The sequence below is a fragment of the Haliotis rubra genome, unplaced genomic scaffold (genome assembly GCF_003918875.1).
Source record: "Haliotis rubra isolate DU_JTF1 unplaced genomic scaffold, ASM391887v1 Scf305, whole genome shotgun sequence".
Lineage (NCBI taxonomy): Eukaryota > Metazoa > Mollusca > Gastropoda > Lepetellida > Haliotidae > Haliotis > Haliotis rubra.
In genome coordinates, this window is record NW_025766975.1 from 435,502 (window position 1) to 459,694 (window position 24,193).

General features: G+C 42.8%; 1 protein-coding gene and 1 long non-coding RNA gene across 2 annotated transcripts; one reads left to right on the forward strand and one right to left on the reverse strand.

Annotated features, from left to right (window-relative positions):
- Nucleotides 1–8: 8 nt before the first annotated feature.
- On the reverse strand, nt 9–22,648 carry LOC124282856 (fucolectin-5-like). Its single transcript, XM_046718889.1, has 4 exons — nt 22,468–22,648; nt 8,686–8,910; nt 2,234–2,470; nt 9–25 (listed from the first exon to the last, which is right to left on the reverse strand). Exons 1-4 carry the CDS (start codon nt 22,646–22,648, stop codon nt 9–11), a joined length of 660 nt encoding a protein of 219 aa, XP_046574845.1.
- Nucleotides 11,933–12,472, forward strand: LOC124282867. The gene is made up of 3 exons (XR_006900269.1): nt 11,933–11,975; nt 12,145–12,302; nt 12,395–12,472. It is a non-coding gene; the product is annotated as an uncharacterized LOC124282867 (long non-coding RNA).
- Nucleotides 22,649–24,193: the final 1,545 nt, after the last annotated feature.

A 24,193-nucleotide genomic window follows, 5' to 3' on the forward strand; every position in this document is an offset into this window, starting at 1 on the left:
ATGATATGTTAGTGTTTGGAATCAACTGAAAAATATCCTCAAAGATCAACTTAAATGTGCAAATGTTTTCCTAGCAGGATTGGACCCGCATATTTCAGATTCAAAGGCAGACGCTCTACCTCACAGCCACTCGGCCGACAAAGAGCGGGGGTTGAATTATCTTTTTATAGTTAGGCCTCTGTCATTCAATTGATTTTACTAGCGCTTCAGTTACTGTTATGTAGCTTCATTACATGATCATCAAATTATCCATCATTGTTGGTTTATATGTATAATAAAGCAATCCTCCTCGGTTATGGTTGGGAAAGTAAGCCCTCGACCATCGGGTGGGGAGAAGTAAGACCGAGAGCGCGTCTTACTTTCCCAACCATAACCTCGGAGTCGTGCTTTATCCTACACATGATACACCTATGAAATATAATACATGTTTTCCGACCGTGAAGTCATTAAAAAGAATTATGCATTTTCTGCAGTCACTTGTGAATTGAACAAAATGAAGGTTCATCTGATTAATGAGTATCGAGGAAATTATGTTCATCTATAAATTAGACGCAGCTTCATGTTTTTCAAGACATCTTTCCGGAATATGCGTCTGTGAAGGCGTTCAGATAATGACGATATTGCACAGTATTATTCATGAGATTCCTGTCAACAGTAAGGTCGGATAATAGATCGATTTTATTCAGTAGTGTTGGCCCTGGGGCCTATAGTACAATAACAGTTTGATTACTTGCACTTTGTGCTAGTCACATATTCAGTTTCTATTGGCATTGAATGCATATTTAAGATAAAAGCTATGGTATTAATTTCACAACATCTATATTGTTTGATGTTAAAAGATTTGGCAATGTTTTGACAGACTTGGCAAATAATTAATAAATGATATTGATAGCATTTTCACGACTTGGCAGTAATGACAATTTAAGGAGTGAAAAGTGAGCGATAGGTGTTGTGGGAATTCAAAGATTCATTAAGACTGTAGCCGTCTAAGCGTAACTCTGTGTGTAATATTTATACATTTTCTATCCACGGACAACATGCTTCTAATATTAATATTATTTTCATGGATTCATCATATTTTATCTATAGCTGTGCTATTGTTTTTTCATTAAAATGTCTTTTCTGTTGTTGGAATTGAAGTAAGTACCACACAGAGCCATTCTCTTCCCACAGAGGTTACTTGTCATATCTTCCTACGAACCTCTGTTCTAATACGGCCATATTTCCCGGTTTTCGTAAAATCCCCTAGCGGCAAAAGATCGCAACACAAATTATCTCCCTTCTTTCTATCCAATCAGAACACGTGTTACATCGACTTAGATTCAACTTGACTAACACAAGCATATGTGAGGCCACAAATATCCCCCATCTGCCGGGGACTTGTGTTGATGTTACACACAAGACGTTTAATGGCTAGCTTGTCCGTTGTCAACGAGGGCGATGGAGACGCCACTGATCCGCCATAACATGACTGAGTTCTGTCTAGTAGAAACGTTTGCGCATCGCGCAAGGGAAGAGGGTTTAGTTTTCTCGAAGTATACGGAAATTACCGAGGCCTTGCGAATGATCACTTTTGAAACAACGTCGCTGATTGCACAGCTAAATCTGATTGCCTCCAATCACGAGTCTTGAACGCTCACACCATGAAAGGGCCGTATTAGAACAGAGGTTACGTAGGAAGATATGATAGGAGTAACCTCTGTGGGAAGAGAATGACACAGAGCTGGGATCATATGTCTTTGAAATATAAATTATGCAAACGGCTGGAACCTTGTGTTCCAATACAAAACGTTCGTAGCGCTACGACATTCGCATGCCTATGATAAACTATAGAGTTGGCCTCAACCATTGACTGGATTACATTCTCTTCGTCAGCAGAGAAATTTCGACTTCTCTTTTTCCTTGGGGTGCAGGCGACATTTTGCGTTTCCATTTTTCGTAAACCGGAAGTAAACAGAAAACGGAATTATGGGATATATGGAAGCTAACCAGTGACGTTAACCACACTGTTAAACTTTGACGGCGACGTTAGCTAACGGCATGACTAACCATGTTTACAACAACGCATATTTAACGTTCGGTTACCTAACGACCGGTTAAGGATTTAACCGGCCATTAGGAGTTAACCGGCGGTTACGAAAACCGAGTATTAAACAACCGGGCCCTGAACTATTTCAACGAGAAACCAACATGATTTGGAAGAATATTTCATCAATATACCAATTAGTCATACCTGTTTGTAACGGATTCCCTCTTACATCCACTTCACAGAGGGCTAGGTACTCGCTAGTCCCGTGCACGTGAATCTTACTGATTCTTACAAATCGGCCAATCAGAGGGGAGTCACAAGTCAGGTTCTCTTGGGTTCCGGCAATTCCTGGAAATCTACTGCAGAGTTTTCTGTATGCGGCCGGGTACGTTACGGGGTTGAAGCTTGTTACCTCCACAACAAGGTTCCTCAGACGTTCCGCTGTAGAAGGCAACGAGGCACTTGTATATATAAATACTGTTATTTATAACAGAAAGGTAAAATATTCCAGCTACAGTCAAGTCTTGTTAATCCGACATCGTCCGTTGCACAGCAAATTGTCGCATTAACGAGAATGTCAGATTATCGAATTCTGAGTACAAACCACGTTCATGGTCAAAAACAGGTCATGATTTATGTTAAGTGTGTGTGTAAATAAAACTAAAACAATAATTTATTCAGAGTTAGGGTACTGTATTAGCCAAGTAAGCCTGTTCAGCGATCCCGAACAAAAAATATAACTGCTGTACAGTGTGCGAAATAATCAAAATCCAGTCGGGCCTGTAAATCTCCAGTTATTGGCCCGACTGCCTTGTGAATTTTAATGGCGTCATTTTTTAAATATATCACTCTCTCCGACTTGTTAAGTTATAATACACTTTTAAATCATGCAAGATTATGACATGATAAATTATCATGGTATTTTACATTTGTAATCTTTTGCTAAATTTCTACATTCAGGTTTTGTGGACTATTAACCTTCTGGCATAGCTAGCCCGACTGGCAAGCAAAATTTGGAAACTACTTACATGAGTTCAGGACGTTCTCCCCACAACTAGTATCATTGTTTATAAACTAGTGCTGAAAAGAAAGTATACAGTGTGTTTGACCAAACCTGAAAAGAAAACAAACGGCTTCAATACACGCCCAAATACGCCGCCACATTGATGACTTAAGACGACGAATGACGTTGCCATTCCCGTAGGAGCCATTGTCCTAGGCCATTGGCAGGTGGCGCTGGTCGTCTTCTGATTTGCCGATTTAGGTAGTCCGATAAGGTTTCTATCGGATTCATGTCTGGAGAACATGCTGGTCCAGGCAAAATAACCTCGTAAGTCGTTTGTCAGTCTTGCTGTATGAGGCCTTGCGTCACGAGCCCGGCAGTCATTACTGTATAGGCAAAACCTACTCACTTCGGTGAAAATCACACGTCGCCAATTACGCATCTGCCAACCTCGCATGGCCCATGTCAATCGACGACGTCGTTTTAAAGAGTCAGATACACTCCACGGAAGGGTGGACGTGCTCGAATACCCTGTTCTCTTAGTTGCCGGTACCTTGTATGTAGACTGATACGGTGTCATTGCTGCCGTTGACGTCGCCGTTACAAAACGATTTCTCAGAAGAATTATCCGGATGTGGCGATCATCACCGGGCGTTGTCACACGTGGTCGACCACTCCTAGGCCTGTCTGACGTATTGCCTGTTTGTCTTAGTCGTTGCATCAGTCTGATGACAGTTGCTCGGGTGCAGCCGAAGGTTCTGGCAATGATGGTGTGGTTTGCTTCTTGTCTGACAGCTCTCTCTCTCTTTCGATTTGCCTCAAACGTGGCATATTTGTTGTGTTCTTTTTTACTGCTGTGTTGCTCACGTGTCACGTAGGCTGTTGTATATCGTCAGTATGCACGTGCATTCCGTGTTACATGAAAAAGTTTTGGATTTTTTGCGACGTTTTGGTGATTCGTTTACCTGTTTCACCGTTTGTTCCCGGAAAGGATTGGCCTGTACGTGTGTGGTAGTGCTCATTAGGGTTTTATGTCTTCATTTTGCATGTGAATTTTTATGAACTATTTTGCAGTGTATAGTTTCTTTTGAGCACAAGTTTATGTCAGGAAAACGTTTTATATCGGCTGAGGATAGATTAATAGAAACTATTTATCTGAGGTGATTTCATCATATGTTTGATTTTCAATTGAAAATATATTATGTTATCAATATTACATAAAAATTAACTGCACTAGCGCTGAGTCAGCATTTTAAAAATATGTCAACATGATTTTATTTCTATCTCGATTAAACACCTAATTAAACAAAAGTATAAAACACAATTGCTGATACATATCTGAGACATCATATATATTCTTGAAACTTTGCCCGTTTTGGCACAATTTCACAACATTTAAAATGGTTGGGATCATATGATTGTCAACTGATATCTTACGTACCTCAGCCTTCGTTGTACCAATATATTTTTACATAAAACTGCTCATTTTACAGGTAATTTTAACAAATAGTGAATGAGCACCGACATAATCACACTTAACAACAGTCCTTTCAATTATAAATAAACATGAGCTCGGTATACTTTCTTTTACCCTCAGTATATATAACAAGAATTAATTATCATCATAATAGCCCTCTTGTAACATCTGTTTTAGTATATGAGTCATTGTGTGTAATAAAACATCCCATCAGCAATATTATGTCCGAAAAATGCAAACATGAATTCTTAATATAGAACAAGTTTTATGGATAACAACTTCTTTATTTCGTGAGTGCGACGTTTCGATACAGATTCTTGTACCGTTGTCAAGCAAGAGTGATACATGAAGTGTAGGAGCTGCATATATATACTGTATATAACAATGAAACAACATAATAGACAAAGGAAACAACATAATTGCCATGATTGGCTAAGCAGTAAGCTGAAGAAGCCAGTGAGTACACAAAGGATAGTGAATGGAAGCCAGAGATGTAGTTACAATGAGATGTGTGAACAATAGATGCGATGTTTATACAATAGATTGGGCTTGGTGGAGGAGTGGAATGAAGTATCCTTGGTCGCGGTTGATGGTGGGCTTGTGGCGTTTGATGTGAATGGCTTCTGTGAGCTTGCGTTTAGTGAAGTCCGTTTGGTTGTTGGCGAGAATGGTGATGTCGGACCACTCTATTTGATGATTGGGGTTAGCTTTGATGTGGTCAGAGATAGCTGACTTGGTGTCGGAATTAGCAACAGAGGTGCGATGTTCTTTGACTCGGGTGTTGATGGGTCGGGATGTTTCACCTATGTAGCATTGTCCACAATCACAGTTTATTTTGTAAATAACACATTTCGGGTTGTTGTTGTCGACGGTGAGTTGTTTTCTTCCGTTGGCATGGAGGAGGTTGTTGAGGCTGGAGGACGCTGAGAAGGTTGTGTCTATGCCTGCCTGTTGTTTCAGGAGTCGGCTGATTTGGTGTGATGGTTTGCCAATGTAGGGAATGGATATCTTGATGGGGGCTGATTCTGGTTTAGATCTTTTGGCAGGAGGTGAAAGCGTTGCTTCGATGGTTCTGCTGACTATTTCAGGTGGGTAGTGGTTGCGTTCTACAAAGACTTTCCTCAGGTGTTCAATTTCTTCCTGTAGGTTTGTAGAGCAGATGTTTTTGGCTCTTCTGGTCAATGTAGAGATGACGCCGGTCTTGACTTTAGGGGGGTGGTTGGAGTTGTAGTGGATGTATTGATCCGTATGAGTAGGTTTTCTGTACACGGAGGTCTGGAGTTGGTTGCTGGAGGTGCGGGACACAAGGACATCAAGGAAAGGTAGTTGGTTGTTCTGCTCTGTTTCGATGGTGAATTTGATGCGGGGATGTTGGCTGTTGAGATGGGCGAGGAGCTGCTTTGGATCTTGCTGAGGTTGGAGGATGACGAAGGTGTCATCCACTTTGCGGTACCAGCAGGACGGTTTGAAAGGTTCAGTTTCAAGGGCCTTCTCTTCCAGGTCGGCCATGTAAATTTCTGTTAGGATGGGGGATAGTGGGGAGCCCATGGGAAGTCCGTGGATTTGCTCATAGATGGCATCGCCCCAGGTGAAGTAGGTGGAGTTGATGCAGGCGGAGGTGAGGCTGATGATAGAGTCGGTAGAGAGGCTGGTGTTGAGGGGTTGTTGGAGGTTGTCAATTCTGTGGCGTAGTGCTTGAAGGGCTTCTTCCCGAGGTACATTGGTGAATAGGTCCACAACGTCATAGCTGATGATGGGACATGGGTTGGTGATGTCACGGATCTTGCAGCAGAAGTCAGTTGAATCATTGATGAAGGAGTTGGCAGATTTACCTAATGGGGAGAGTACTTGGGTAAGGTACTGGGCAGTACTGTAGAATACAGTGTCACGGGAACAGACTAGTAGACGAGTTTTAACGGGGTTCTTGTGGATTTTGACTGTTGCTCTGGCATAAGGTGGCTGGGGGTGAGATACTGTGAGTTTACGATACAGATCTGTTGAGAGTTCATATTTATCATGCAGCGTTTTTAGCGTGGCCTTATGCTGACGGTTGAGCTTTGTAGTCGGATCCCTCTTCATCATTTGGTAGGTTGAGGTGTCATCTAGGAGGTTATCCACCATGGAGTGGAAGTGGTCCTTGTCTAAGACAACAGTGGCTCTGCCCTTGTCGGCTGGGGCGATGACAATATCAGGATGTTGTTTAAGTTGTCTGATGGCTTGTTTGTCAGCTGGTGTGATGTTTGGTTTCTGAGGCTGGGCTTTGTGGAGAATACTGGTGATCTGGTGTCGGAGGAAGTCAACCTTTCCACCGGGTGCAAGTTGTTGGAGACCCTTTTCAATGTTGGCGATAAACATGTCCGAGTTGATTTTGGGTGGTGTAGGGGCAAATTTGAGACCTTTGGCAAGGGCACTGACCTGTTGGTTGGTGAGTTGTTTATTGCTGAGGTTGACAACTGTGTTGTGGATAGTTGGTGCTGTGGATTTCTTGCGTTTGGTTCCTGAGGCAGTGAGTTCTTGTAGTTTCTTGATGTGTCCGGTCTTAGTTGAGGTGTCTAGTTTGTTGTTGGCGGTAGTTTGGGCAGTTCGTAAGGAAAGAGAAGAGTTCTGGGTCAAGGGTGGAGCTGAGGGAGGTGTGGAGGTCATTGCTGGCTGACGTGGAGGTGGCCTTGATTTTGCGATGATGTCGGATGCGTTCAGTGAGGAGTTTTGTGGAAGCTAGGTGAAGGATGGCTTTGGCTGCTGCAGACTGGATGGGAGATCGGAGCTGTAGGCCTTTAGGGATTATTTGTTGGTCACGACATCTCATCAGGAAGGTGAGGTGGTTACTTGAGAGGATGTGCTTCTTCTCAAGACGAGACAGGGAGTTGATAGTATGAACTGCCACGTCTCCATGTAGACGGTGGATAACTTGTTTGAGTGGCATTTTAGAAGTTGAGACGTACAATATAGAACAAGTTTTTATGGATAACAACTTCTTTATTTCGTGAGTGCGACGTTTCGATACAGATTCTTGTACCGTTGTCAAGCAAGAGTGATACATGAAGTGTAGGAGCTGCATATATAATGTGTACAGCTACCTCTCTTGCAACAACCGTTTTAGTATATAAGCCATTGTGTGAAGTCTATGTCCGAAGAGAGCAAATATGAATTCTTATAATTTAATTATTGAACAGTGAGTGTTAATGCGCTTTGAGCAGTATTTCGATTACATATAAACAAAAACTTAATTGAGCACCCCATGTATTTTTGCAATCATACATTTTCAACACGTCCATAAAACTTCTCGTGGTGACCATGATGGGAAACATAAGTTTTTCTGACCCGTATGACCCTTTAACTCATACAAAATGACAAAATGATTGGAATCTATGTTGATTTTATGATGATAATTGCTCATTTAAAAGAAACAGCACTGATTTTCATACAAAACCATGTCTGAACAAGTATGGCCCTGGAATGTTTAATGTTGAATTTATTGATGGGACAGTCTACACCATTCCTCGTGTGAAGCAGCTTCCAATTGGCCCAGGTTCTGTACAGGAGGATCCCTTTGTTGCCCACGTCGATCAATCATGTCCCTGATATGCTCCAAAGGGTTAAGATCGGAGGTCATTCAATCGTGACACATGTCAGGGGCCGGGGTGTTTAACTAAGTTCTTTGTGTATAGTAGCTAGATGTTGAAGGAAAACTTGATGCAACCGTCAAGTGCTTTCCCCTATAGTACCATGGAAGAGTATAGCTGCAATCCAAGAATCACAATAACAGCGACCTGTGAAGGTCCGGGTTAACATGAACCTTCAGTAACCCATGCTTGTCGTAAGAGGCGACTAACGGGATCGGGTGGTCAAGCTCGCTGGCTTGGTTGATACATGTCATGGGTTCCCAATTGCGCAGATCGATGCTCATGCTGTTGATCACTGGATTGTCTGGTCCAGACTCGATTATTTACAGACCGCAGCCATATAGCTGGAATATTGCTGAGTGCGGCGTAAAACTAAACTCACTCACTCACTCACAATAACAGCCCATTTGGGAATCGATATCATGGATTCCGGCACGGACGGGAGCAAATGACATATATTTTAGAAATGATGTGTTACAGTGAAAAATGTAAACAAAAATGTTGCATGATAATTTTGTGAAAGTCATCAAATACATGAACATTCTCCACTCACGATAATTAGCTCTATTCCAGAGTATCACCTGGGTGACTTCATACGCTGCCCGCAGGTCCACAAACCACCAGGTGTTAGTGTCATTTGTGGCGGTGGCTGTACACGAGGTGGCGTTTGTGTTACCGTCCACGGCGTTTTCAGCGCCCGTCACAGCTGGGTCCCCATACTCAGAACTTTGAAAAGCAGGCTTGTTTAGTGCCAGATTTGTTTCTGCGGAATCTGAAACTGGAAACTGGAAATTTCTGCAAATTGCAGGGTTGGTTTTTCACGTTACTGTGACATGTTCCTACTACACTTTTTTTGCGTCAATCATGAGCTTTACATAAGTGTTGCTCGATATCAATTGTGAACCCTATTTCTTTTAACAATGGTCCTCTTACGCAAACCTATCTTGGTGCTATGATAAACTCGAACACATGAGATTTAACACTTACGTGAGTGAGTGAGTATGGGTTTCCGCCGCTTTTAGCAATATTCCAACAATAGCAACATCCTTGCTGGTTGGAAGTTGAGGATTGATGGTTAGATCCTCAGCCGCGTCATAAAACTCCGCAAGTATAATGCCAAAATACTCTTCCTTACATGTACTGTTCTTTTACAGTGTAACGTCATTTTAACAAATATGATGCTATCATCGGAAATGTCGCGAGGGCAGACAATTACATATGCACACAGGGGGTAGGATAGTTGCTAAAGCGTTCGTTCGTCAAGTCGAAAATCCGGGATCGATTCCCCACGTGGGTACATTGTGTGAAGCCCATTTGTGGTGTCCCCCGCCGTGATATTGCTGGAATATTGCTAAAAGCGGCGTAAAGCTAAAGTCACTCACTCACTCAACCTATTTATGACACGTTCAGCATCATATCATTAATTTTTCACCAGCGTTCAGACCTGGTTGAAAAATGTTTACGACATCTATCTCTTTCTTGCGAAATTAACTTTTTGAAAAAAGTTCATTTTCTAAACCGATCTCTCCGATGTCTCCTGTCAATTATAGGCTCTGCGCATTCGGATCTCTTATGCCTGATTCACATTTGGCCTGCGATGGGTATACGGCGCCCGTTAACTACCCGTAGCTCCATTTCTACGTCGTAGCCTCTACGATTTTGTCAAACAGCAAAGTTTGACAAATTTGAAAAAGTCGTAAGTCCGTAGCCCGTAGGTGGCATCGCACGGGCACTGCACGATTTTTTAGTTTAAAAATATCGTACGGCGATCGTGGGATATCCGCACGGCCATCGCACGGCTACCGCACGATCAGCGTGCGGCCTCCGTACGGTGCCCGTGAAATCGCACGGACATTGTGTAGTGGTCGCACGGCAGCCGCGTAATGGCCGTGCGGCAGCCTTGCGATGCATATGGAGCAATCATATTTACTATTGGCATGTATGTGACAGGAAATATGTATAATCAGTAAATATGTATAATTACTGAAAATGTCAGTAATTATGTATAATGTCTGATTCACTCAGAAATTATATATATTATTGAAATTTTCAGTAATTATACATAGTTCCTGAAATTTAAGAAACAAAATTATACATATTTACTGAAATCATTTAAATTACTGAAATACTGATGTTACTTTTAAAGTCAGTCTGGTTTTCATAGATATGTTTTCATTTTTAGGAACAAGGTACAGCACACTGTTTTTCATGAATTTCTATTTCATTCTGTTCATGAATTTTTATTTGAACACGGGAGTGTTGAGTGACATATACAAATACACTGAATCTTTGCATTGTAGCACTTGCAGCGATTTAAGAAACAAAATTATGCATATTTACTGAAATCATTTGAATTACTGAAATATTGATATTACAAAACCAGACAGATACATGCAACTAACATAGGATTCCGTTCTATTTATTTATTTATTATTATAGGATATTTATATAGCGCATATATCCAGGCAACTAATGCATGCTCAAGGCGCTGGTATTTTTCCCCCTCGATTATTGAATGTCAATCTCAACGGCACTTCGTATCATCAATCTCTCGTATCACGTATCACCACTAGGCGCACCGAGTTATTGTGGCTTTCTAACGAGGTACCCATTCACAGCTGAGTGGACATAGACACAGTACTTTGTCCAAGTTCACTACACGTTGCTGTACCCACAACTAGATGTTTGCACGTATGCATGTGGCCACCAGCTGGTCATATACTAACGGATTCGTGGGTTCTTTTAAGTGCACAGTGCTGTGTACTGTACACTAGGGGTTGTGACAACACTGAAAGTATCTGCACACAAAGTTGACTCCAAGGTTTTTACACCCGGTCACAGGTGGGCTCGATCCGGACACCTCAACCTCGCTGGATCACTACCCTGGCGCCTTAATCAGCTCGCCCACCGCGCCCAATTCCGTTGTGTCGTGAGGCCAGGAGCAAGGAGGGTCGAGCCATGTAAGCAGCGGATAAAGTCGACTGGGCCAGAATCGGGGTATGGGCGTAACGTAAGTGAAATACAGGGCCACCAATTTTCACCAGAGAGTGATAACATACCGCTGTCCATGGATAATCGTCTTGTGTACGGAGGATGGTCATCAACATGTGGTACAACAACCCTCTCTAGGATGTCAGTGATGTTCCGTGGATACTGGTCGGATACTGGTCTTGTGTACAGAAGATGGTCATCCACATGTGGTACAACAACCCTCGCTAGGATGTCACTGATGTACCGTGGATACTGGTCGGATACTGGTCTTGTGTACAGAGGACGGTCATCCACATGTGGTACAACAACCCTCGCTAGGATGTCACTGATGTACCGTGGATACTGGTCTTGTGTACGGAGGATGGTCATCGACATGTGGTACAACAACCCTCTCTAGGATGTCAGTGATGTTCCGTGGATACTGGTCGGACACAGGTCTTTTGTACAGAGGATGGTCATGGACATGTGATACAACAACCGTCTCTAGGATGTCACTGATGTTCCGTTGATACTGGTCTTGTGTACAGAGGATGGTCACAGGCATGTGGTACAACAACCCTCTCTAGGATGTCACTGATGTACCGTGGATACTGGTCGGATACAGGTCTTGTGTACAGAGGATGATCATGGACATGTGGTACAACAACCCTCTCTAGGATGTCACTGATGTTCCGTGGATACTGGTCGGATACTGGTCTTGTGTACAGAGGGTGGTCATGGACATGTGGTACAACAACCCTGTCTAGGACGTCAGTGATGTACAGTGGAAACTAGTCTTGTGTACTGAGGATGTTCACGGACATGTGGTACAGCAACCCTCTCTAGGATGTCACTGATGTACCGTGGATACTGGTCTTGTGTACTGAGGATGTTCACGGACATGTGGTACAGCAACCCTCTCTAGGATGTCACTGATGTACCGTGGAAACTGGTCTTGTGTACTGAGGATGTTCACGGACATGTGGTACAACAACCCTCTCTAGGATGTCACTGATGTTCCGTGGATACTGGTCGGATACAGGTCTTGTGTACAGAGGATGATCATGGACATGTGGTACAACAACCCTCTCTAGGATGTCACTGATGTACCGTGGAAACTGGTCTTGTGTACTGAGGATGTTCACGGACATGTGGTACAACAACCCTCTCTAGGATGTCACTGATGTACCGTGGATACTGGTCGGATACAGGTCTTGTGTTCAGAGGATGGTCCTGTACAACAACCCTCGCTAGGATGTCAGTGATGAACCGTGGATACTGGTCGGATACAGGTCTTGTGTACAGAGGATGATCATGGACATGTGGTACAACAACCCTCTCTAGGATGTCACTGATGTTCCGTGGATACTTGTAGGATACTGGTCCTGTGTACAGAGGATGATCATCGACATTTGGTACAACAACCCTGTCTAGGACGTCAGTGATGTACCGTGGATACTGGTCTTGTGTACAGAAGATGGTCATGGACATGTGGTACAACAACCCTCTCTAGGATGTCAGTGATGCACCGTGGATACTGATCGGATATTGGTCTTGTGTACAGAGGATGGTCATGGACATGTGGTACAGCAACAATCTCTAGGATGTCACTGATGTACCGCGGATACTGGTCAGATACTGGTCTTGTGTACAGAGGATGGTCCTGTACATGTGGTACAACAACCCTCTCTAGGATGTCACTGATGTACCGTGGATACTGGTCGGATACAGGTCTTGTGTTCAGAGGATGGTCCTGTACAACAACCCTCGCTAGGATGTCAGTGATGAACCGTGGATACTGGTCGGATACAGGTCTTGTGTACAGAGGATGATCATGGACATGTGGTACAACAACCCTCTCTAGGATGTCACTGATGTTCCGTGGATACTTGTAGGATACTGGTCCTGTGTACAGAGGATGATCATCGACATGTGGTACAACAACCCTGTCTAGGACGTCAGTGATGTACCGTGGATACTGGTCTTGTGTACAGAAGATGGTCATGGACATGTGGTACAACAACCCTCTCTAGGATGTCAGTGATGCACCGTGGATACTGATCGGATATTGGTCTTGTGGAAAGAGGATGGTCATGGACATGTGGTACAACAACCCTGTCTAGGACGTCAGTGATGTACAGTGGAAACTGGTCTTGTGTACAGAGGATGGTGACGGGCATGAAGTACAACAACCGTCTCTAGGATGTCACTGATGTACCGCGGGTACTGGTCGGATACAGGTCTTGTGTTCAGAGGATGGTCCTGTACAACAACCCTCGCTAGGATGTCAGTGATGAACCGTGGATACTGGTCTTGTGAAGAAGAAGAAGAAGAAGAAGAAGAAGAAGAAGAAGAAGAAGAAGAAGAAGAAGAAGAAGAAGAAGAAGAAGAAGAAGAAGAAGAAGAAGAAGACATAAAAACAGATCAGCAAAGGTCGGAACAAGTGGTGACGTGAGAATGTCTAATTCTTGCCTAAAAAGCCACCCTACCCTCCAGATTGCACATTGGCGTATTGTTACGAGATTGTGTTTTTTGTAATTTGTATTATCATTGATTAAGTGATAGTTGTTATTGGGTCACAATGTTTAAAGTTTTGAGTGTGGGTTGTGGGTAACATTTCGTATCATATATATGTTCAATGGCAATAGTATTTTAGCGGCACGCCTTTTGAGATAGCGCTCCAGAGTTGCCTCCCTTGGCTTTACTTTCGTTTTGACAGGTCGAATGTTCGAGAAAATCGCATGAAGTTCTGAGGGGATAATGATGCTGCCCACCTTTACTAGAATGCTCGAGAACTGTGTAAGAGCTATATAAAGGCTGGTTGTTGTGTTGACACACACACACACGGACTAACACATGGACTAACACGTCATATCACTGGGATCGTGTACATCTGTCTGCCGCCATCTGCCTACCGTCGTCGTCTGTCTGTCAACATCGTCAAGACCGATTGTCTACTGACATTGTAAACAACCTTCAGTTAGTATATCTGCTCTCAATGTAAATGTCCAGACTCTGGTGAGTTAATATTTTATATTTGTGGCCCATTACTTTAGATTTGTGACTCAATTGCATTGTAACTTGCTCATTGTTTGCTCAATATATAGACCCGTGAAGATCCGGGGTAGAATAGGTCTTCAGCAACCCATGTGCTTGCCATAAAAAGGCGACTATCTTGTCGTAAGAGGCGACTAACGGGATCGGGTGGTCAGTTTCGCTAACTTGGTTGACATATGTCATCGGTTCCCAACTGCGCAGATCGATGCTCATGCTGTTGATCACTGGATTGTCTGGTCCAGACTGGATTATTTACAGACCGCCGCCATATAGCTGGAATAATGCTGAGTGCGGCGTAAAGCTAAACTCACTCACTCACTCACTCAATATATAATTGAATATTTTAGACTTGTCTGTGTTATATTTTGCTGGTTCAAATGGGATTCTTAAACCTTTTGACAAGGCAATTTATTTACCGTAACAGTATTTATGATTCAAGAATTCCAGATATCAGAGGACATTTATTTTCACTTTTGAAAAATTGACCCCAAGCTATGGTACACATGAAAAACTTTATAGAATTGACTGAAAACAAGCGTACTACTGGTCGGAAGCTAAGTGTTGTTCACTAACACAACAAAAGAACATCCGTTACAGTAAAGAGTCTACTTCTTGTCAAATCCTGAAAAAGATTTAAGCATAGTTTCGGAATGATTCATTTCGAACTAATAAAGAGGAATGAATGAATTATGCAAAGAAAATCAATTTCCAGCTTTTTAGCTCCGCCTCTTGATTGGTCTACTTAATAGGATTTGTTTAATAAATAGTCAGGAAATCAGATGGACTGTATGAAAGTGCTTTGTGAAACCATCAGTTTGTTTGCACCCCATTACTTCAGTAAAGGTGGCCGCAGCAACAACAAACAGATGTCTGCCAAATAATAATTCTTTGCTTTGTTCTTAAATGATATACATCATCACAGAAGAGACGTATTGATCTAGATTCATATAATGTGTGGATAGAATGTAACAAGAAAATCCTGTCAATCATTTATGAAACTCTTCCCGTGGATATTTCATTATCCTGCTTTTAGATCTAAATGACAATGCAAACTTTCTTTCACGTCAGATACGCTACTATCTATATAATTTGGTATTATAGCATGTAGAAAGAGTATTCACTTAAATCGCCTTTAAGTCAGAAAAGCTATGATCCATATTATCTGGTATTAAAACATGTGAAAACAGTGCACTATATGTTCGAAACAAGAAGAGTTGGTGCTGTAGCCTGGTGGTTAAAGCGTTTGCTCGTCACGCTGAAGACTCGGGTTCGATTCCCCACATGGGTACAATGTGTGAAGGCCCTTTCTGGTCCCCGCTGTGATGTGTCTGGAATATTGTTAAAAGCGGCGTAAAACTACAACTCACTCACTCACTCTTTCATTCAGCTAAAAAATGCCAATGACCATCTAAAAGCAAAACGGCCTTAAACGGGCAATGTCCCTGCTCACGATTCCTCAAAACCGGTCGTGTATATTGAGAACCACTTTTTCTCCATGACATGTTCATGCAAGTTCACAGCTAGGAACATAGTTTTTAAATTTCCCGACGATATGTTTTGACGATGTACATTCGGTCCACGTACACAAACAAGCATTAGAATGCCGAAATTATAACAATCAAACACTAATTTTTTTAAAAAATATTTGAAATTTCAAAGGTCAATAACACGCGTGCGTTTCGATTTAAGGAGAGTATATTTAGATTTTACCAGATTTAGGCAGAATGATCTGGAAAGGACTACAAGGGCCTTACTCCAGAAACATCTGCCTAGTGGGTAACTCTTGCCTCTTGTCACATTTCACCTCAAGCCTCTAGAAGACCGGCATTTTGTGTTCTCACACTTTGCTATACCCTGGTACACTCTATCTAGCCCTTTCTTCCAAGATGAATTATTGTTACTGCGAGGTGAATAATACCATCATTGTCTTTATTGCAGTGATTTATTGCTGTTATACTGTCGTTGTACTTGTACTGCCTCTTTAGTTTGTACTGCCCTAGTGATTTCTATTGATTTGTGAATTTGGGAATACAATAATTTCTTTATTACAGCATTGTTTGTGTTGTTTGTTCTTTTACGGATATCGTTTCACTTTCAACTTGGGAATCAACCCATAACAAAACATACAGTCGTTAAAATACTGGTGTTTGAAGTCAAAGTCGAGTTCTTATGTCTACCCGCTGTTTCTAATGCTTCAATGCTTAAAGCTTTTTTGATGATAGACATTTGTGTGTGTCTTTTTGTTTGAATTGAACTGTACTCAGGACAGCCACATCAGAATAACAATTCAAGTATTCACTATACAAACTGTATGCTCATAGAAACAATGCTATTAGCATCTGTTATAAGCAGTCTGGGGGCGGTGGGAAAGTCTAGAGGTTAAAGCGTTGGCTCGTCACACCGAAGACCAGGGTTCGATTCCCCCACGTGGGGACAATGTGTGAAGCCCATTTCTTGAGTCCCCCGCCATGATATTGCTGGAATATTGCTAAAAGCGGCGTAAAACCATGCTCACTCACTCGAAGCAATCTGATAACGGCTTGCCCATTATTGTCGACTTTACTAATTTCTTTACAAGGATTCTGCTATTCAGTAACAAGGCCATAGGCCCAAATACATTTCATAAGAAGAATATACGCATATAACGTGGTGGAGGTGGTTAGAAGGCTGTACAAATAATAGATATACTACAATGTTATTGAGGAACGTATAGATAGGGCATCTATAACATGTTTAGGACACTTAATTGAGGTCCTTCAATCTTTGGAATTGAGTGTATACATATGCGTTTCCTTTGTTTTCTACTATATTCATGGAAAATATTCATGTCTCAAATCACGAATCGGGCATTTAAAACAAAATGAAAGTAATCTTCAATGACCTTTGATGAGAAAACACACAAATCCTGAAAATTTCTACCAATACTCTCTCTCCTACCAATATTATTTGTATTTTTCCTATTATTATCAATGTCAATATGAGCCCTATATCTATTTAATGTACTTTCAATTAACATGGTTCCACGGAGAAGTAAGATACATAAAATATCCTAATTCGAGTGATGATCTCAGAAACCCATGCCTGGATATAGCATTGTTAAATGAAACTCTACATCTCCTTTATTGATTTAAGAAAGGCATTCGGCTCTGTTAAGAATAGTAAGCTCTGTACTTGGTTGTGCGCTCGTGGTTTAAGCGGGAAAACGTTAAGAGTCCTTGAGCCATCTGTATCAATGATCCAAACACGTGTGAGATGCAGCGATGGTGTGTGTGGTGGAAAGTGGAGACTGACCTCTTGGTGTTAAACAAGGCTGCATATTAAGTCCTCTGTTATTCCTATTCTGTATCAATGAATCATTTCTGGATATTTTAGATAATTGTAAACATGGTGTTATTCGCCACTATTGTTGATGTTTGCAGATGATGTTATACTTGTCTCTGATGCCGATACCCTTTATATATATACTCTCCCAAAAAAGAAACGCATCATGAAAATAGCAATTTCATGTAGCAATGAATTAAAACGTGATTCATTTTACAAAAGGTTTTGCTCTGTTTATGAGTCCTATGGTGTTTATGTTTTGAAACATCACAACAAAAGCACCATCCGTAAAATACCCGTCTTTAACAGCATGATTTTCAATTTCGGCGTGTAGTGTCACAGAATACACAATTCACATGCAATGCACGTGAAAGTTGGGAATCAGATAGTCTCAATGATGGGTATAAAAGGTTGATCGCTTTGTGTCGATTATTCACTGTATTTGGAATATTGTTGACGAACGCAAAATGCCACTTCTAAGTGAAGCCATCCGTCATATCGCCATTAGTTTGCTTGAAGCTGGCCAGTCTCAACGTGCAGTTGCCCGACGCATGAAGTGTTATGATGTGGGGAGCGATCACCTGCCGTAGGAGAAGTGATTTGGTGATGATCCAGTGCAACCTGACAGCTCAACGTTACTGTGACGAAATCCTACTCCCACACCTCCTTCCAATCATTGATCGCCAGAGGGAGTTGTTTCAACAGGACAATGCCAGGCCCCACACAGCACGTCACACTAGAGACTTCCTCCAGAACTACAACACCAATGTGCTCCCCTGGCCCTCAAGATCAACGGACTTAAACCCGATCGAACAACTGTGGGATGCCCTGGACAGACAGGTGCGACGCCGTAACACTCATGCCCAGACACTTCAGCAACTCGCACTGACATCGATTTCAATGGTGCACCAACGTTCAGGCCTGAAACCTACCGAATTGGCGTAGGATCAGGGTCAGTGATGAATCACGATTTCTATTGGAACGACGCGATGGAAGAATGCGGGTGTACAGAGAGACGTCGACGTGAACGTTTCGCCGACGCTTGCGTTCCCCAGGTCGACAGATTCGGCAGGGGGTAGTGTTATGATGGGGAGCGATCACACCTGCCGTAGGAGAAGTGATTTGGTGATGATCCAGGGTAACCTGACAGCTCAACGGTACTGTGACGAAATCCTACTCCCACACCTCCTTCCAATCACTTATCGCCAGAGGGAGTTGTTTCAACAGGACAATGCCAGGCCCCACACAGCACGTCATCACAGTAGAGACTTCCTCCAGAACTACAACATCAGTGTGCTCCCCTGGCCCCTCAAGATCAACGGACTTAAACCCGATCGAACAACTGTAGGATGCCCTGGACAGACAGGTGCGACGCCGTAACACTCATGCCCAGACACTTCAGCAACTCGCACTGACATCGATTTCAACGGTGCACCAACGTTCAGGCCTGGAACCTACCGAATTGGCGTAGGATCAGGGTCAGTGATGAATCCACGATTTCATTGGAACGACGCGATGGAAGAATGCGGGTGTACAGACGTCGACGTGAACGTTTCGCCGACGCTTGCGTTCCCAGGTGGACAGATTCGGCCAGGGTAGGTGTTATGATGTGGGGAGCGATCACCTGCCGTAGGAGAAGTGATTTGGTGATGATCCAGTGCAACCCTGACAGCTCAACGTTACTGTGACGAAATCCTACGCCCACACCTCCTTCCAATCATTGATCGCCAGAGGGAGTTGTTTCAACAGGACAATGCCAGGCCCCACACAGCACGTCACACTAGAGACTTCCTCCAGAACTACAACACCAATGTGCTCCCCTGGCCCTCAAGATCAACGGACTTAAACCCGATCGAACAACTGTGGGATGCCCTGGACAGACAGGTGCGACGCCGTAACACTCATGCCCAGACACTTCAGCAACTCGCACTGACATCGATTTCAATGGTGCACCAACGTTCAGGCCTGAAACCTACCGAATTGGCGTAGGATCAGGGTCAGTGATGAATCACGATTTCTATTGGAACGACGCGATGGAAGAATGCGGGTGTACAGACGTCGACGTGAACGTTTCGCCGACGCTTGCGTTCCCCCAGGTCGACAGATTCGGCAGGGGTAGTGTTATGATGTGGGGAGCGATCACCTGCCGTAGGAGAAGTGATTTGGTGATGATCCAGGGTAACCTGACAGCTCAACGGTACTGTGACGAAATCCTACTCCCACACCTCCTTCCAATCACTTATCGCCAGAGGGAGTTGTTTCAACAGGACAATGCCAGGCCCCACACAGCACGTCACAGTAGAGACTTCCTCCAGAACTACAACATCAGTGTGCTCCCCTGGCCCTCAAGATCAACGGACTTAAACCCGATCGAACAACTGTGGGATGCCCTGGACAGACAGGTGCGACGCCGTAACACTCATGCCCAGACACTTCAGCAACTCGCACTGACATCGATTTCAATGGTGCACCAACGTTCAGGCCTGGAACCTACCGAATTGGCGTAGGATCAGGGTCAGTGATGAATCACGATTTCTATTGGAACGACGCGATGGAAGAATGCGGGTGTACAGACGTCGACGTGAACGTTTCGCCGACGCTTGCGTTCCCCCAGGTGGACAGATTCGGCCGGGGTGGTGTTATGATGTGGGGAGAGATCACCTGCCGTAGGTGAAGTGATTTGGTGATGATCCAGTGCAACCTGACAGCTCAACGTTACTGTGACGAAATCCTACGGCCACACCGCCTTCCAATCATTGATCGCCAGAGGGAGTTGTTTCAACAGGACAATGCCAGGCCCCACACAGCACGTCACACTAGATACTTCCTCCAGAACTACAACATCAATGTGCTCCCCTGGCCCTCAAGATCACCGGACTTAAACCCGATCGAACATCTGTGCGATGCCCTGGACAGACAGGTGCGACGCACAGGCACTACAGGCAGAGTGGGCTGCGATTGGGCAATATGAGATTCTGAGACTTATTCGTTCGATGCCGAGGCGATGCCGTGCAGTTCTGGATGCCCACGGTGGTCACACGAGGTATTGACTTCAGCGCCACCACACGTCTCCATGTGACACTCAAACTGACTTTCCTCGAGTTGGTGCCAAAGACGGATAAGTCTGCATTCCCAGTGTGCAATTTCGCTATATTTCATTGACTCATAAAGCCTACACGATGTTTCTAAAATATACTTAAAAATACAGTTGAAATTCCTATATGCGTTTGTTTTTGGGGAGAGTATACATGCTGTATGTCTTTGTATAAAATACTTAAACTTATCGAAATGCACAGAGATAGAAACCCTAAGCGTGAGTGAGTTTAGTTTTACACCGCACTCAGCATTATTCCAGCTATATGGCTGCGGTCTGCAAATAACCGAGACTGGACCAGACAATCCAGTGATCAACAGCATGAGCATCGATCGTCGCAGCTGGGAACCGATGACACGTGTCATCCAAGTCAGCGAGCCTGACCACCCGATCCCGTTAGTCGCCTCTTACGACAAGCATGGGTTACTGAAGATCAATTCTAACCCGGACCTTCATAGGTAAGAATTCCGAAGCAGACATATTACAATCTTATGTACGATGATATGTATGTTAGTCTTTGAAAACATGATTACAAATACTGAGAAAGCGTAATACCGAAAATACAATATATGTTGTATTTAGCCAGTTTTTAAAAGGCATTGTGTATTCAAATCTGGTGAAGATATTTCTAGGCCTATGAAAAGTTCCAGTGTAAGCTGACCTAGAGATTTAGAGAAAGTTCAGGAAACGTTTCGTACATAGAAGGTGCGGAGTTGTGTGGAGATCACGCTTTACCCTGGATACTCTGTCGAGGCCTATTTTGGAAGCTTGACCACTGTTACAGCGAGGCTAGTACCATTATTGTCTTTGTTGCTGTCATCACTGCTTTTATATTACACAGACTTAATTTGTACACCATCTCTATTTTGCACCTGCTTTGTACTGATATATAATGATTTGTAAACTTAGTAATTTTTAGAATAAAATTGTTAATTATACTATATTTCTTTGTTGTTTGTTGGTTTCATTCATGGTTTAACTAGGGAATGGACATGCAACACAATTTAAACTGCGACATGGTACAAATCATCATAGTCGTCGTGATCATCATCATCATCATCAGCAGCAGCAAAGGACTGTCAGAGCTCCAGATAAGATTTAGCTCATGTGGGTACTGTACCCACTGTAATTTTTTTGGGGTGGGTATTATGAATGTTGAGTGGGTATTTCATTTTCCGTTACCCACTACTTTCAAATATGAGCGTATTTCAGTCATATTACTCACCTAAGTATTATGTCATTGAGTAAGTTTACTAAGCAGGTATGGTCTGCCTTATCTAATCAAAACCAAGTTAAACATAATGGACATGATTTCATAAAAAAGCACTCATCCCATACTGACAGTACAGCACTTGTCCTATACTAACAGTACCACTTGATAGCAATCGATGTCTTTTTCATTACGCAAGCGATTTTTATAAATATATTCCGTACGCATTTGTTTTAAACTTTTTTGCGTATCCAACATTTTAAATGCGTAATTGGCACGCAACAATTATTTTTCAATGTGTAAATGGAAATTTTCTATGCGTATTTTACCCGGATACGCAGCTAATCTGGGCCTCTGGTCATCACTATCACTTTTCGCACCTGTCTCTGATGTAGGTTTACTTAGTCTTATGCGAATGTATGAGTGACGAGAACTAACAGCAGAACGGAACAAGCCGTTTTGCGAACACGTGATGTGACTATGGTCCATTAAAATAATTCCCAAATCCGTCCAATGGAATCTAATTCTGCAGATAATCGAGACTTTCGTTGACTTTTACATGTCACTAAAGTTAACCAATTAGAAAACGACCTTTTTCTTGTCATTGCTTTCTTAAACTTGGAACCAGTATAGTCGCCTTACTGCTCCACTAATCATAACAAGTCTTTAAGGAATATACTTACAAGGGCACAGAAGAGGTACAACAAACAGTAACGCCAAGCTCGTCATCTCAGTAGGTTCCGCCAGCAGTGTTAAACGTTGCTCAACTTGCGTGGTCTGTCTGAATGATTCATTTGTCTCCTTGGAGGTATTGGGTGCGTCTCGCGATCGATCGAGAGCTCTGCGTGGATCCATCCAGTGCATTGCAGCTAACTTGATCACAGATTTGTTTGGTTGCGCCTGTGTCCGTGAATGTGAGTGCGTGCGTGCGGGTGCGAGGGCGTGCATGCGTGGGTGTGTGGAGGGGGGTGGGAGCGCCAATGTTCCATCCATATCACGACAAACAAATCAGTGATTCTGGGTCATCAGTAAAACAGGGAACAATCTACACGAACCTTACTGTGCCAGTGGATCAAATACTGTAAACCGGAAATATTCTGCGTCAAATACAAACGGTTCTCTTATGGTGTTAATCCCTGCAAATAATACAATGCTCAGCAAAAAACAACTTAGAACTGAGTTTATACTTTTGAAATCAAAGGGATTAATAAGAAACCTGTCATCCTGTATCCCTGAAACCTGTCATCCCTTTAGTTAACAATGTTGTTTTGCAAAGCCTACTACTCTCGCAAAAATAATACAGAACAGGCTGGAGGTACACTGACGCTATATTTTCAAGGCGCAGAATATTTCCGGTTTACAGTATAGTCGCACGTTACCACATGTTAGGGGCCTCTCCTGAACCGGATAAACAGAGCGAAATGTCCACCACAAGGTGAAATATGTGGTTTGAGTAAAGTAAAGGTTTTGGTGAAAAAAACCACAAAATTCGTTGTGAAAAATTAATTTCCATGAGGACACCAGAGTACGTTCTCGCTGAAAATTCAAAAGTAAAGTGGTGTCCTGGTTGATCCTGGATCACTTCATCTATGTTCAAGCTTAATCGACTTATGTACACTTCAATACGTTTAATACATTAAATTTTCCATTTTCTTGGCCTGTGCGTTCATGTTTCATTATCAATAAAACGCTTTAAATAATTCGTGAGGTCATTTACCTTAGATGCCAAAACATCCGATTCAAGAGTTGGCACTGTAATTATTCAATGAAAAAGATGATTTTCTAGGAGAGTGTATACTTGCATCATTTTAATAATATAATGATACTTGGTGTGAACTCTTGAAAAAGGACGCTATCTCCTCAAATCTGTCCAAATGTCGAACGCAGTTTGGCGCAAAGCGTTGCTGTCGACGTCGATGGACACCTTGTCTCTCATCCCAATTCAGTAGGAAACGAGATTCATCGCTTAAGCAAACGCCCATCTCGATGTTTAGAGTCGTCAAAAATGAAACAAATGAAAAACATCTGTACAACATATTGAGTAATGAGTCGTGACAAGGTGCTGGATGGCCGTAATGAACTCCTGATAAGGGAGCAACATCATAGCTGCAGTCATAATTTACGGTTTAGCATGCACTTCGCTCTTCCATAGCTCCGATCATGCGTAATAATGTGCTCCTGTTTGCACTAAACGAACTACAATCATTCAAAGTACTTAGTTCTTGGAATAATGGTAAGTGGTCTAGTCTAGCGAATGGCGGGATTTGTGCACATATTATCACTCTTTCATTTTCATTAATGCCAAATGTTGGTTTGAATGTTTAAAGTGCACTCGATACAACCAAAATCGATCATCGATTTCTACTTGTGTATTTGTACTTCTGTAAGATTGTGGCTGTGAAGCACATG